The sequence below is a fragment of the Uranotaenia lowii genome, chromosome 2 (genome assembly GCF_029784155.1).
Source record: "Uranotaenia lowii strain MFRU-FL chromosome 2, ASM2978415v1, whole genome shotgun sequence".
Taxonomy (NCBI): domain Eukaryota; kingdom Metazoa; phylum Arthropoda; class Insecta; order Diptera; family Culicidae; genus Uranotaenia; species Uranotaenia lowii.
This window is the reverse complement of record NC_073692.1, coordinates 154,786,419-154,803,383: the sequence shown is the minus strand read 5'-3', so window position 1 is coordinate 154,803,383 and position 16,965 is coordinate 154,786,419. Positions and strand designations below refer to the sequence as shown.

At 37.0% G+C, this 16,965-nt stretch overlaps 1 protein-coding gene across 3 annotated transcripts in view; it reads right to left on the bottom strand.

Moving 5' to 3' along the window:
* Window positions 1–16,965, bottom strand: part of LOC129744449 (kelch-like protein 17) — a 170,431-nt gene that overhangs the window by 83,535 nt on the left and 69,931 nt on the right. For all 3 annotated transcript variants that reach the window (XM_055736969.1, XM_055736970.1, XM_055736971.1), the window contains exon 2: window positions 7,530–8,213. In XM_055736969.1, the coding sequence (XP_055592944.1) occupies window positions 7,530–7,555 (26 nt within the window). In that variant the 5' untranslated portion in view covers window positions 7,556–8,213. The remainder of the gene's footprint in view (window positions 1–7,529; window positions 8,214–16,965) is intronic.

Below are 16,965 nucleotides of genomic sequence, written 5' to 3'. Positions count from 1 at the left end.
GGCCTTGATTTTTTGAAAACGCATTAATAATGATTTAACCCAGGTAACACAGATTAAACCAACTAGCATTAGGAAGTTTTATTATTGTTTTATTATTGAATTTTGTTATGCAGCTCGTTTTATGGCGGTTTAAATATAGTCACGAAAAATGGTTATATTCTTGTTTCGACCATTTGTTTTCAGGTAGAAATGAAAACGCATATCAAGCTGTGTTAAAACTATGGAAATAAAGTAAATAGCAGTCTGATATGGGCTGATATGAATAAAGCTCTAGTAATTGCTTTTGCTATTTTCGAGCAGTTTTGTGAGTCAAATACTCCTAATGGTATGCATATTTTTTATCCGGAGCTGGTTGAAAGTAAATGTTCTACTCTGCTTTTTCATATCTAGTTGAGCAAATGCTTACAAATTTTGCCATTCCAAAGTTCGAGCTAAGTAAAAGCTATCGAAGCAATTGCTATTTTCTTATTCATACCACCAATGGTGTTTGAATTATGGTCATCCAATCTGTAAAATAACCCAATGATAGGCATCGAAGGTTTTTGCCTGGTAGTGCGGATAGAATAACCAAATCTTTGCACTTGAATTGTGGCCAGTTTTTCTGGCTTGTAAAATGTGAATTGCACATAAACGCCATCGTTGCTTTGGTTGGTTATCTTTTGACTACAGTTCAAACGAAATATTCGGAAAATTTAATAAATAAAATGCGATTTGTCTATGACCGGCAAGAAAATATTCAAAATTAAACATGATTTGAGTTTGAAACTACTTTCATTTTTCCATCTCTCTATCACCCTCAAATGGTTAGCAGAAGATAAAGATTCAAAATCGAAAATATGTTGGTCCTCTGAGATACTTTAAATTTTGCTGTCCAGACATAGACAATTTTTCTCCAGCTTTTTAGAAACAAATGATTCTTTCTGGTTTACCACATCAACGATATCAGTGTTATCCTGGACCAACGGTTGGAGTATAAGACTCACACGAACTATATGGTTGATAAAGCTTCTAGAAGTATTGGCTTCTTATTTCACTTCACCAAAGAATTGAAAAACGTGTACTGCCTTAATAGCCTTGTATAGTTCGCTAGATTTTTGAATATGCACCAGCAGTTTGGTGCTTATTTTACCAGAAAAAGCTAAACGAATTGAGGCTTTCTAGCGTCAATTCTGGCGGTATGCTCTGTGACACTTAACCCTTCAAAGCTGTTCGAGTCAATATGACCAGAAGCACAGATTCAAAATGTGATCGACTGAAGGGAATCGATTCCTGAAATTTCTGGCTCAGCAATTTTCAGAATTTTGTCCATTCATGGTTGAGTGTGTTATAATATATGTTTCATTTTTATCGATTGTTTGTTTGTGTGAAACATTCTTCCAAGAAGTTAAATTTTTAGCTTTGGTGACCAGGATACAATTGATCCATTTTAAAGTTTTAAATTTGGAGATTATTATTCATGTTTATTTATTTCTATTATAAGGGTTAATTTTCAAAAAAAAAAACCTTTCGAGCTCGTAACAGACCTCGAAGGGTTTTATGTTCTTTTGATATTTTCCTATTTTCTTTTTTATTTTCAAGAGCGAGTAAAGGCGCTTTATCCTTGGTCGATGATCAGAAATGATCGTACATCGAAATCCAAAACAATTGAATGAAAATAAAAAATCTTAGAATTTTAAAATCATCATATTTACTTCTACAGAATGCATTTATTCTTAGGTTTTGTGATTTCGTTGTACAAAATGGATCATTTCCAGCCACTGAAGAGGAACCCCTGTGATTTGTGGAGTTACTTCAAAGAACGCGTGTTTTTTTCCATCAAGGAGCATTTTTCTTAGCATGCTTCCAACGATAATGCCCCTTTGAAACGTATGGTACTGGTGGTCCACGTTTCTTCTGTTCCTGTTCCAGATGTCTCTGCGTTCTCTGCTCCATGGTAGGCCCAACCATTTTATGTTTTTCATCACTTTAATGTTTTTATGTTAAAATGATAAAAAACATGAACAAAGACAAGAAGAATAGTAACTCACTTTTATTATTCTTTGGGACTCAGACATAAGTTCTGGCTGTGGAAGTACGATTAGTGATTAGTGATATGACCAGAAGCACAGATTCAAAGCATCTTAATCATCATTCCAATATACTGAAGAACTGAGATTTTTTAGAGATCAAGTACGTTCTATGAAAATGAATATGGGTATAAGTTGAACGGGCTAAACGAGTACAAGTCGAACTTTTGCTTCCTAACACCATCTTGAAATCTTTTATTTTCAAATTTGTAGAATATTACTTATAATAGCTTGAAACCCCCATAATATGGGCATTGGGGGAAAAGGCTATACAAAAAGAAATCGATTTGGTATTGTGACGCTATCTTAAAATCCAAGATGGCAGCTTCGGCTTTTCTTTTTTAACCTGTTTATTATTGATAATCGCTTGAAACCTCCACAATGTGGGTATAGAATGAAAGGGTTGAACTAGAAGAAATCAAATTTTGCTTTCAGACGCCATCTTGAAATCCAATATAGCGGCTTCCGCTGGGTGAATTTCAAGATGGATTCAGACAGCGAATTTCGACTTCTACTCATTTAGCCTTTTCACCCAATACCCATATTGTGGGAGTTTGATGCGATGTAAGTCTTTCACAGCATTTTAAAGTACAGCGGGAGCCGCCATCTTGGATTTCAAGATGGCTTCAGATAGAGAAACTCATTTTTTTCTAGTTTAAATAGCTCTTTCACCCAATACCAATATTATGGGGGTAACATGTCCGCTCCTTTAGAACATTTCAAAGTTAAGCGGAAACCGCCATCTTGGATTTCAAAATGGCGCCAGATAACGAAATTCTACTTCAACTTATGGTATCATTTCATTGGATATTCAAAACCAATCCCAAATTTATTTCTTTTCAATATTCTGTCCGATGATTAACAAATCAGAAATGAGGAACTCATCCTACGCGTGTAATTGGTTGGCTTGCGAGAGAAACGTCAAATTTTGGCTATTTGTATGGCACTTATCAGGGTTGCCATCATTTTTTTCAGAAATTCAGGGAACCTTGAGTATAAAAATTAGGGTAAATCAGGCTCCAATAAAATAAACGAACTGATCATTTTCTTTTCTTTCTTACTAGAAAGTTTGGTGATTTCATAAATTATCGATTCAGATCGATGATTTATTGAGCTGTATATGTTGGGGAAAGTCGGGTAAGACGGACACTTTCAATATTTCGAGAATTACAATCTAATCTAATCTAATCTAATGATAGGAATATGTTCGCCATAGTGAATAAACTTTTTCGAGACCATTTGTTCATATATAACATGCAAGGACCCATAATAGTAAACAAAACAAACAAAAACTTTGAGGATCCATTATTTGATGTAATTTTCTCTCCTCATAAAATTGTTCATAACTCGCAAAATTTTCGAATATTTCAACGGTTTTCAAAGGTAGAGTGTTTTTTAGGTTTCTTATTAACCATCTGGAGGAAAATCAGTGACTTTCGGTCAAAGGGCTTAGACAACGAACGTTTTAAAAAAAAGTTGCTAAGGCGGGTAAGACGGACACTCCAAGGTCGGGTAAAACGAACAGATAAGTTTCTCCAAATATTTTAAAATTTTTCATCGGTTTGATCCTCCATATGCTTCAGAAGACCTTGGCAAGCTCAATTGTCGGTCGAAAAGCACTCCCTGTTTCAAACAGGCCATGAAAACTGTAAAACAGGATCTCCGGTGAAGAAAGCGCCTATAAAATACTGAATTCCGTATCCACACTATTTCGCTTCAGAACTCGGACCTGTTGGTTCCATTTTGGTTTCAAAACGTTTTCAAATACTTAACTCACAAAATATTTACTTTTACAGCAATTTTTGTGGCAAAATGTACCTTTTCTGAGCAGTGTCCGTTTTATCCGACCATTTTTTAAAAGTGTTATTTCCTAGCATGTTTTAGATATCTATAAAAACAGTCTTGATTAGGGAAATTTACTAATTCCAATGGTTAATGCGATATCAAACAACCTAAACTGTCCATCTGAAAACTGCGATGAAAATAGCAATATCTGAATTTTTATTGCGATTCTACATTAGGGTGTCCGACTTAGCCGACTTTCCCTTCATTTGTACGTGCGTGTGTATTTTGTGCACATCTCTTAAGCAAAACAGGGATTAAAAAATTATATTGAATCAGTCTCCACTTATTGGATTGGATTTTTTATGAAAAATCTTGAAACTAGGTTCAATGATGTAAAAATGTGTATCTAGTACCAGGCCAAGTTTCGTCAAAATCGATTAACGTCAAAAATGTTACCGGGTAGAAATGAGATTCATTATCTCAGACGATTTCATTCCTTTTTGGACGGATGTTTGTATGGAAAACATCGTAATCCATGTATTCTTGGTTTATTTTCTTTCACAAAATCAAAATTTATCACAAAAAATCGGGTAAAATTCATAGGAACTTCAATCCTGCGTTGTTTAGAAATAGAAATTGTCCCAACTGAACTGATATTCAAGCACAAGAGCGAATTATAATACTCGCTTTAATTGTGTATCAAATTTGATTATCAGTACATTTAGCAGGTCCTTTCTGAAACTCTGATCATCTTATTTTGAACTCTGTTGTAACATTTTCTATTTCTAAACAAAGCACGAATGAAGTTTCTATCGATTTACAACATTCTTTTTTTGATAATTTCGATTTTGTGAAAGAAAAAACCTAGAATACATGGATTACGATGTTTTCCATACAAACATCCGTCCATAAACGAATGAAATCGTCTGTTGGGCGATAATCAACCTTATTTTGTACTCGGCGCGATTTAAATGATCGCGTTAATCTATTTTGACGAAACTTGGCCTGGTAATAAATTTGACATTTTTACATCTTTGAACCAAGTTTCAAGATTTCTCAATGAAAATTGTCAAAGACACAGCAAATCTAGTGAAGCAATTCCAAATTTTCCTTTTTTACGGGAATGGCAGTATCTTTGTTTTCAGTCATTGTAAAGACTTCAAATTTTGTAGAGTGTTAGTTGAAAAGTCTGAAAATTCATGAAAAAATATCGTAACCTTTAGGTTATTTTGCCCCGTTAAACCCCCATAGAGCAAGCCATTTTGGAGTGTTCTTCCCGATCACTCAAAGCGATGAAGCTGTTCATCGACAATTTTCCGATGGAACTCAGCTTCACAGGGAAAAAATTTGCAGAAGAAATGAGATTAAGTAGGTTCAGCTAGGTTTACATAAAAATATAAATAAATAAGACACTTCAAATGAAAGTGACAGGGAAAACATTCAGCAGGTTTAAATTTAAAATTAGTAAACACACACATAGAAAGCGCTAACTCCACAAACGGGAATGACAGTACCAAAATGTCATTGGGAAGTGAAACGGAAATTGGATTAAGAAGATGCTGCCAACTCCTTGACACTGAGTAAGAAGACTTCCTTTCCACCTGTGGCCACGCAAGCGCAAACACGCATTGAGCGCAAAGTTAACAACGTTAAGTAAAAGTTAACATAAGTATTTTAGGAGTGGAAAGTTAAAGTGAGCTTCGAGAGCATTTAAGTCAAGTGAGTTCATAAACCATTCCATAACAAGCACGTTTCCTAACCATAGTTCCCATCCAGGACCCTTTAAGATTTTGCCTGAAGATTCTGGCTAAAGAATCAGGCCATAGAATCCCGCCAAGTGGGTTCCACAGAGCTTCCGTTCGCACGAGGCAAACGGGCCAGTGAATCACCGCTTTTCAATCCGCTACTCTGCCAATGCCATCCTGAGTCAGGAGGATTCCAGGCAACGAATCCTACCAAGGCGACTCAACCAACTCCGGTTACACGTGGTAACAGGGCAGGTGAGCCTAAGCACTGGTCAGAGGATCCCGACCATCCCGTGTCCATCCGCTAGTTGGGTTCATCAAATTATCATCCCAAGAGGCAAACAATCCTACGAACACAATGGAAAACTAGAGCAGAAAATCCCCAACAACACAAGCCAGTAATCCATCGAGTTCCGCTGCTCTATCGAGGAGCCTGCGGAGCGTAAGCGCTGCGGGCACCATCCAGAACACCAACGAGAGATTGGCATCCACCACGAGGACGGCCAACCATAACCGTCAAACCGACTCATCTCGATCTGGTTCCAGAGGGTGTTGGTTGATCCCTTCAAATCAACTACCATCCGGTTCCATAGCTTCGAATGGTCAGTTGATGACCACGCTTGGAAAAGCAGCATCGAAGTGGACCCGTTACGGCCGACCGGTACCAGCAGCAGCAGTTGAAGCAGAACACCCTGGACAACCCTGAAGAACACTCCTGAACCTGTAACCATGTGAAAGTTACTGTTCAAGATTACTATGATTCGTCGCGGTAACGTTAAATGTCGAATAAGTGCAAGTGATTCAGTGGAGAGTGAAACGGACCAGCGTTTAGACCTCGAATATCCCGGACGCAGCCCAGCAGCATAAAAGTGACCTCCAAACTCCTACAAAGGCCTACCAGGTGTGCCTCCGAGGAACCCTGGCAGCTGCAGCGGCCACTTGGTAAGCCCCACTCAACGTGCCGGAGTCCGGCACCACGAACCCACCTAAGCCACGATTGTACCTCCGTCAACAACTACGAGGAGACACGGGACATCCGACGGTGTAAGAAGGGGTAAACCAAAGAAGAAGGGCCCGAAGCAGTAGAGTAGGAAGTAGGAGAGTCTTGCACAGTCACTAAGAGGATATTTAGAAAATTGTCGACAAGTCGGAATAAAGGTTGGCGAGCGAAGCTCGAAATTGAATTTGCTAGCGTTTCCTTGTAGTTTTTTAATTTGCGAAAAGCCGACCCTGATTCGTCTGAAGGGGAGTCTTAGTAGTGCTGGGCAGTAGCCAACCCAAGGTTACACACCCCAGAACACTCTACAAAGAGTAAGTTTATAATACATCACAATTTTACAATTCTTAATCATTTGCGTGTTTTTACTTGAATATCCGACCAGTTCCTTCACAGCGAGAGCCGACCTTGAGCTCAAAAGTTTCTTGTGCTCTAGCTAGCCTAGAAAAAGAGGCTTATGAAGCCCACCCCAGACGGTTGCCGTGGCTTGATCAGCAACTAGGGGCTATTGGCAATCTCCCTAAGAGTGAGCTAAGTAATAATATTAATTGAGAGAGAAATGGCAGCTTGTTAAATTTAGAAGAACCACTTCACGCGATTTCATTTTTTTTTTCGAACGAAAATTTGTTCGCTCGATTTGTAACTAAAGAAATTTTTTTTTGAAATAATTAATTTTCAAGTGTTGCCAGAAAAATTTATGACTTTTCAATCGACATTTCATCGTTTCCCCCATATTGTTTTGTATGTATTTAAACAAGCTTTTGGGTAGTCTTGGAGTTGTAAAATTTAAATTTTATACAGTTTGCTATTTCGAATGATGAATTAGTAGTAGGGGTTGGGGTGCAGTCAAACTTGAAATTTAGAAACCTCCCTGTAGCCCACTTTTCCCACAACATAGAGTAAACAAAAAAAATACTTTAAAAAAATGCTACTCACGTGTTGGACTTAACCGGTAGGAACATCTTTTTGTTGCACGCCACAAGCTTAGACAGGTGTTTGATGAGGAATATTTTCACCTTCAAAGTGCATGTTCCTTTCCGGGGAACGAGTTGCTGCCTGGAAGAAGAGCTTGCGGTTTCGATTTCGGTGGCAGTTGTGCTGGAACGACGACTTTCTTCACCTTCGAAATCAGCGCTCCGAACGATGGTCGTTGTCGTCGTAGTTGTGGTGGTGCAAGTTGTTTCGATCGATTTGAGCCGTGCAATTGCAAGTTTTGGGCGTGTGACGATTGATGTTGCGTTTGCTGTTGCTGTTGCTGCCGCTGCTGTTGGTGCTGTCAATTGCTGTTGCTTTTGGTAATGTGCTGCTGCTTCTGATGGTGCTCTAATGATCTTTTTGGATTTACATTCCTGCGGCGTGTTTCCGCTTGGTGTTGCCTCTCCGGTGTTATCCACTTTCACTGTCACTTATCGATTTAATTTATTTGGAAATAATGCCAATTAACGCGTTCGTTTTCTAATAATGAGACCTGCTCGACTATCAAATTGGCTCGTTTCACTATGTGTATATTCGAATGGGTCAGCGCACTACACTATGAATAACAAAAAATCGCGAGGAGGCACCATGAGGTATTACTTGGTTATGGCAAAAATAATCTTCCGGAGAACTTCACAATCACATCTGTAATAAAAGAAGAAATTTGAAATAGATTAATTGTGGTGGAGTTATTTGATAATTATAATTATATTTTCAAAATCAGATTTTTTATAAATTCAACAGAAACGTTAGCGGCGCTACATGAAATCACTGTATACTGTGTAGCAGAAAGCGATCTTTAATTCAAAGCGGTAGTCGCTAATCGATAATTGTATGTTTGAATAAGACAGAAAAATTGAAAACATTTTTTAACATCATTTTGATTAGTTCAATTTTATCTTTTTGGAAAAAAATCACGGATCACTTTTATTTATCATTTTCAATGATTTGAAGGGTGATTCGAGTGGTTTACTCTAAAAGTAAAATGAAAAAAACTGGCAATGAAAAGTGCTTATGTATGTACACTACATATTCGTTCACCAATACAGGGTCCGGCAATTGAAGTGCTTCATTGGAACTAACAGATAATATGTTCAAAACAAGAACATTTCCTTTCAAGTTTAATAAGATTTACTTTAAAACTAATGATATTTTCAATATCCATTGGTGCAATTCGATTGTTTTGTCCTTGAGCTCAACCACACGCTGCAGTAGCTCTAGGTGTTGTTCTAAAAAGCCCGCAGAAGTGGTTTTTGTGATATTTTATCTCAGGATTCAGCTAGATGATGCTTGAGAACTTCTAAATTATCCCTAAAAAAGCTTTTTGCACTCAAAAATAGGATTTTCTTCCTGAAATGGAAATGGGCACGTGTCCACAGTTCGAGGACATGCCGTGGAACTATTCCCGATACATAAATTGGTTGATCTTCACCTCTCAGGTTGTTCGGTTGATTTTCATCAGGTAGTACGACTATTACGGATGGATAGCTCACAAAATATGTCTTACTGCCGTTTCACAGCCTGGAACTATGCAATCAAAGCACCTTAAGGTTCGAGGCCTACTTTTCCTAAAACAAAGGAATACAAAATTGACAAATATGCAAAATAATAAATATATACAGCTGAACCAATCTTTAACAAAGTGACCAGGAGTCATTGAATTCGGTTTTGTATGCTTCGTAATAATCACTCTCAATGTTATGTAGCAGTTCAATTGTGTGACCCTGTGTTTTGCATTCCAAACAAATGTACACACGCATCCCATAACATAAGATAACATAACATAACATAACATAACATAACATAACATAACATAACATAACATAACATAACATAACATAACATAACATAACATAACATAACATAACATAACATAACATAACATAACATAACATAACATAACATAACATAACATAACATAACATAACATAACATAACATAACATAACATAACATAACATAACATAACATAACATAACATAACATAACATAACATAACATAACATAACATAACATAACATAACATAACATAACATAACATAACATAACATAACATAACATAACATAACATAACATAACATAACATAACATAACATAACATAACATAACATAACATAACATAACATAACATAACATAACATAACATAACATAACATAACATAACATAACATAACATAACATAACATAACATAACATAACATAACATAACATAACATAACATAACATAACATAACATAACATAACATAACATAACATAACATAACATAACATAACATAACATAACATAACATAACAGAACATAACATAACATAACATAACATAACATAACATAACATAACATAACATAACATAACATAACATAACATAACATAACATAACATAACATAACATAACATAACATAACATAACATAACATAACATAACATAACATAACATAACATAACATAACATAACATAACATAACATAACATAACATAACATAACATAACATAACATAACATAACATAACATAACATAACATAACATAACATAACATAACATAACATAACATAACATAACATAACATAACATAACATAACATAACATAACATAACATAACATAACATAACATAACATAACATAACATAACATAACATAACATAACATAACATAACATAACATAACATAACATAACATAACATAACATAACATAACATAACATAACATAACATAACATAACATAACATAACATAACGTAACGTAACGGGTGTTTTCTGTTCAAATACCATCGGAAGAAAACGATTTTTTAATTCCTTAATCCTGCAGGAATTGAGTAACTCTAAGTTGCTTTGGAAGTTTCACATCATTTGTTCTAGCTTAACTGCTAAATCAACTTTTACAGCTCTTACTTGCAAATGCATCTCGATTGATCGACGTCAATCTCAAGGGTAGGTATGTTATCCCAAAACCAAACTCCCGGTGTCCCGTTTAATGATCTTCGCGGCTACTTTCTTTTAGCATCGCATTAGCTCAATTCGTTAACAACGTTACTGCGAATCGCATTACCTAACAAATAAGTAAGAGATCGTAAAAATTGTGGCTTGAAGTCGGTTTAAATCGGATATGATAAAAAGCCCGCAATTTTTGTAGATCCTGAAGATGATTTCGCTCAATTTGTTCTCCCATGCGGGTTTCAAGTGAGCAACCAGCTTTGATTTTCTCTCTGAGATCAGCAGTGCAATTCGTTTGCTTAAGATAAGGTGGTATATTTGAAAGAATTTGAGCGTAACATTTCATGAGGGCGAAACTGCCAAATGTAAACAAATCGAGTTGACGGTCATTCTGGATGTACGTGGTTGCACTTCACTTTATAAACGCGATATCATCTCAAACCCACTGAAAACTTTCTTATTATTGATACAATTAAATTGGGCAAAATTTCCTGTTGATGCATTTCCGATGGAAAGTGAAGTTACACCTATTCAAAATGATCTTAATTTTTCTATTCGTGTTGGGCCAATAGGCGTAAATGAGTTGACCGTGTGTGACACAACGGCCTAATTAGATTTTTCGTGTAGAACCAAAGGGAGAAATTGAAAAACCAAGCCATAAACAGATGAAGAATTGGGCAAAACTTGCAAAAGTTGCTGGGTGAAGCACGAAAATATCTGATATTTAGTAAAAAAAGTTGAAGTTCTTGATAACTAACGAACAATAAGTGAATATAAGGAGTATATCCGAAAGAAATGCAATACTTTCTTTTTTGAACAACTTTTGAATGTATGGATGTAAATTAGTTAAGTTTTCAGTGAAGCTACTTAGTAATGCAATATTCACATATGCAAATTTTTGTGATGTTCTACCAAGTAATTTTTTAGATAGCGTCCAATGAAGAATATTTTCGACTTTAATTCTTGGGCAACACGTGCGCCATCTCAAATGCATACTATGTAACACCTTTTTTCAAGTCAAGGATATTTTTGTTCACGTTTGCTGTTTCTTGAAGCTTGACTTTTAAAATAACTTAAAATTTTTAGTCCTCCTTCGGCACAAAAACAACATATTTGACTTTTTATCACTCCACCACCGTTTTTGTGTAATAGCACGATTTCAGATTCTGCTTAAGGGGGGGGGGGGGTAGGGTCTAACACTTTCAAAAAATCGATTTTTTTATTTTTTTATTTTCTTATTGTAAAACATTTCAAGAATGTTGTGTCAAATTTTCAAGTCAATTGGAGCAAAACTGTAGAAATTATAGGCCTTTATCTCCTCCTATCTAATACTGCAAGAAAGCAAGAGCAGAAACTTCAAACGCGTTTTTCTCGAAAGCACTTTTTTAAAGTCCGTGGACATCGTCATTTGAAAACTACTTATCCGATTCTTTTCAAATTTGGAACATATTTTCTACATATAAAATACCAGACCCCAACGTTTTTCTTTTTTGTTTTTTTTTTTACTTTGGGGAGATTTTACAGGTGAAAATGGCGGATTTTTTCGTGAAAAATCGTAGTTTTCACTTCAAACAGCCACAAAAATTTCATAAAATTTTTTTTAAGTTAAATAAAAACGTTGGGGTCCAGAAAAACATCTATTAAAAATATTTTGCTCTGATTTTTTTACCTCAGATGATTCTGTGCTGAGATACAGTGTCCACCGCAAATCCTGTTTTCTAAACGGCATCCTCGAAAGTGCTCCGTCACCGGCTCATTTTTCAATATTTTTCTACGAAAAAAATCCTAAATGTTCTTTTAACAATGCTTTGTATAATGCAAAAAATTTGAATACATTTGTTTGAACGATAGCTCTAGAAAAAAATCGTGAAAATGGTGTTTTTTTTATACCCGTTAGACCCTACCCCCCCCTTAAACAAAGGATAAACTTTGATGGACCTATTGAAGAGCTTTGTAAAGGACACAGTTCCTTTGTATTTTAGCCATTCATCGTATCAATCGTTATGAAGTAATGTGTTATGAGTAATTTGCAGTTTCCACAGATAGTTGGCCTCCTCAAGTACTAGGCATTCAATTTTTCACAGGCGAGACTTTTCAACGAAAAGTTTCTGGTTGAAATCATGCCAGGTGACCGATAAAGAGTTCGTTTTGCTGTCCATTACAAAAAATTTGAGAATATTCCCCTACAAGCAGTCCAAATATTTTTCGCACAATTTGACCACTGTGTTTTGTTTATTGTACAGGTAGGAAGCTTTTCTACCTAGTAGAATTGAAGTCAGGCTTAAGTCAGCTAGACGAATAGTCAGAAAAATTTGACTTTTTTATCACTTTCTCTATTCATATTTTCGGATTGAGCCTGAATAAACTTTCCACATTCCTCTCACTTCATGGAATCGATAATTTTCACTTTTATTCAAATTTTAGCTCACTATCGGGCCCTCTAAGACTTCTTAAACGATTTACTATGTAAACTTTGGTTGATTTCCAGCTGTTATTGGATCACCTACTAAGACTTTTCTGGATTTTTCTCTATCCTGCCCAAACAATTTTGTCAATAAACCTTAGTATTGGATGCTTTCTTAAAAACCACTTGAAAAATTGTCTTCAAATTTTGTGCACGTACACATTACATTACTAGGTAGTAATTTCATCAATTTCCATCCATGCATTCAAATGTTGTATCACGAAACAACGTGTTGTATTTTTTTCGAAAACACTTCTTAATGGACATATCTTGAGTGGTCGATTTATTGAATAGGATTTGATTAGATGTTAAGAAATGCGAATTTCTTGTTTCGAGTAAACTGCTAGTTTTACGCTTATAAAATGTCACACTAAAATTGTCCAATGGCAAAACTAAACATTTTCGCTGGCAAGGGATTGCATACGTTGAAAGCAAAAAATTTCACTCCCTTGCATTCTTCCAGTATGTACGAATAAGGTGTCGAATATCGTCCAATTTATATAGTTCTTATCGCTTTAGCCAGAACTTTAAAATATGTTTGTATATTGCCTCCAGTTTGGTAGGTTAATGGTGCTTTTATGAGTTGTTGAAAATTATACTCACAAAAATGTTTGCTAGGAACAAGCTATGTGTGATACCGGTGAATCCAATCATTAATCGTCAAAAACGCAGAGCTTTTTTCTTTACGATTAGGAAAATTAAAATTGTAGAACATTCGATGTATGTTCAAAAAAGTTAGATGAAAAAAGTGGATTATGAAGTTTATGATAGAACAAATGAAAATGGCCGGAAAGAATCGTCATTAATTGTTAAAAAAAAGCTAAAGAAATCGTATAATTTTCCAACTTGGAAACAGTGCTCGGCTAGGGTACCTCAAACTTCCTACCGGTTTTCATCGGACTGTTGCCCAAAAAAATGGTGCTGTTTCGTGTTAATGATTGTGTAGCCACATCTTGATAGAATCCATCAGAAACGATAATATTAGCATAACGCTTTCTTGGAAGCAATTCTCCAGGTCGACGCCTTCAGAACAAGTTTTTTTTTATTTCCAGCCCATGTCTGGTGTCCGGTGAAATAAAACAAATCGGATTTAATGGAGTAATAATTGCTTCAGGGATTATGTAAATGGTATGTTTCAAGTGTTGCACAATTTTTTGTAAAAGCCTTTCTATGCTATTTTCACACTGTTTTTAGCATCGAATAAATACATGTCACCGTGTTGAAATTTCGTCAAATAGACAGATCAACACTTCAGTGAAACCAAATCCACGCACTGTCATCCTTCTGAAGAAACGTAAGCTGAGGCAGCACCGAAACCGGATGCTCTGTGATAACACAGGCGAAACGTGAACGCACCCAAAATTTCATCAGGATTCACTTCTCCACGAGGGAGGGGAGTTTTGAACACACTTGAGACGCACGGTTCGAGTGTAGCGAGGAATGGGCCGGAAAATTGCTACATTGACCTAGATATTTTTACTACCCTGGCCTATATACACAGCTGAAACCTTTTTACCATCAGGGGGAGGGTTCGGGATTTGGTGCGTGCTATCATGGCAAACGGAGCAGTTTGGTTTTTGGTTGGGTTCCTTGCGAGGGATTGACTGACGTAATATACCTACCTACCCTATTTTGGCTAAATTTGGAAGTGGATGACTGTTGTATGTGGTCTTTGGCGAGACGACAAGAGTAAACTTAAACAAAACCTTCACGGATGGCTTGTTTGTGGGGAAGCGTTGAGTGAGACGTTTTTATGGACAAACATAAAATTAGGACACCTATGTTTGTTGAAAGCTAAAAGCGGCTAAAACTATATCGATATATGCAAGCTCAACGATAACAGAAAGTAACAGGACTCTTATTTCAAATTTCCATATTTCAGAAACTCAAAGTTTTCTTTGAACTCTCATGGGACCCAGATTTTTTTACCTTTAAAGTTCAAGGACTGTTAATTTGATAGTCCTGAATAAAATCGATGTTTGTCTCTTCTTTTTTTTTACAATTCTTTATTTGAAACGGCTCATACCTTTAGGCTTTAAGGAGCCAAAATCGATTTTGTTGTTTACAATTGTTTTCTAAGCTTAACACTTTGTGAGAGGAGAAAGGAAGATAGAAAGGGAAGTATGAAAATAAAAAAGAAATTTTAGACGAAGATCGATAGCTTTTAGAAAAAGGTAGATTTCGAACATGTAGTAAAAATCTAGCACAGCTAGTACATCTCTAACTGGAACATTAGGTGGTTTTCCTCGGGCCCTATGGGAGTCTATTAAATTCGTTCTGGCGACAAGATGGACCTCACACGACCAAACAATATGCTCGATGTCATGGTAACCTTGGCCGCAACTACACAAATTGCTGCCAGCAATGTCAAAACGATAGAGTACCGCGTCTAAGGAACAATGATTGAACATGAGACGGGAAAATATACGAATAAAATCCCGACTCAGGTCCAACCTATTAAACCAGGGTTTAAGGCTTACCTTTGGGATAATCGAGTGAAGCCACCGACCCAGTTGACAAGAGAGTTTCCTCGTACCAAGAAGTAGAATTCGTTGAAGACGATTTCACGTGGATACGTGTCGCCTTCCGTCGCCCCCACCTTTGCCAGAGAGTCTGCCTTCTCATTGCCCACTATCGAGCAATGCGAGGGAACCCAAACAAAGGTGATGGAAAAGCGACGTCTTGTTAAAGCACTCAAAATATCCCGTATTTTCTCTAGAAAGAACGGCGAGTGCTTTCCCGGTCGTATTGCGTCAACTGAGCTTAGGCTATCCGTTACAATGTAGTAGTGCCCAACAGACCGTGAGGCGATACTGTCCAAGGCCCAGTGAATAGCAGCTAACTCTGCTATATATACAGAGCATGGTGACTGGAGGTTATAAGAGGCGCTAGTTGTTTCATTGAAAACTCCAAATCCCGTTGATTCCTCAATTAGAGACCCATCGGTAAAGTACATTTTGTCATTGTCTCTTCTTATTTAACCAATTTTACAAAATTACAAAATTTCCAAAAATTTTTCATTATAGAAATCTTGTAACTCAAATATGATTTTCAGTTGTTCGGCAGCTATTTTCAGGTTTCAGACGACTCCTGAGGTGTCGCTCATAAGTGCAAGAGCAAAGTTTGTGGAACCCACACTCTTGTGAGCGCTAAACTGCACACACTCTGCTCATACCTACCTACCTAAGGGTCCGGTGCCGATTGATCGCCGCATAGGGCTGGGATAAAAGATCTCCACTGCTGGCGATCCGGAGCCAGCGTCTTCACTTGCTTCCAGCCAAGGTTCTCGTCAACTGTGCGGATTTTAGCGGCTAGACTACGCCGCCACGAGCTTCTGAGCCTGCCTCTTCTTCGATGCCCATTTGGATCCAGTTAAGCGCCTCTCAGCAAATCTCGTTTTCATCTCTTCGCAGCGTGTGCCCAATCCATCTCCACTTACGTTCCCAAACCTCGATTTCTAACGCCTTTTGATGACACCGGCGATGTAGTTCCACGTTTGAGATCCAGTTGCCAGGCCAATAAGCGCGGATGATGTTCCGCAGGCAGCGATTCACAAAAATTTGCAATTTTTGCTTCGTCACCGCATATGTGCGTCAAGTGTTGCATCCGTACAACGATACGGATTTGACGTTTAGTTGAAGATTCGGATTTTAATTCGTAGAGAGATCTGGCGTGAGTGCCAGATGTTTCGGAGACTCGCAAACGCAAATCGGGCTTTTCTGATCCGGGTTTCGATATCTTTCTTGGTACCACTATGAGGCGTAGTCTGGCTACCAAGGTACTGGAAGCACTCCACTGAAAGGATTTCCTGTGTTGATCTCCATCGATTTTGTCTATCCGACATTGACTTTGAGACCTACTGCCTTGGAAATTTCGGTGAGATCGTTGAGTTTGCTCTGCATATCCGGTTGTGTTTGGGCGAGCAAAACAATTTTTCAGCCAGGTCAAGGTCGTTCAGTTGCTCCATTGTTGAAGGATTCCAATGCAATCCTCGGTTCGGTGCA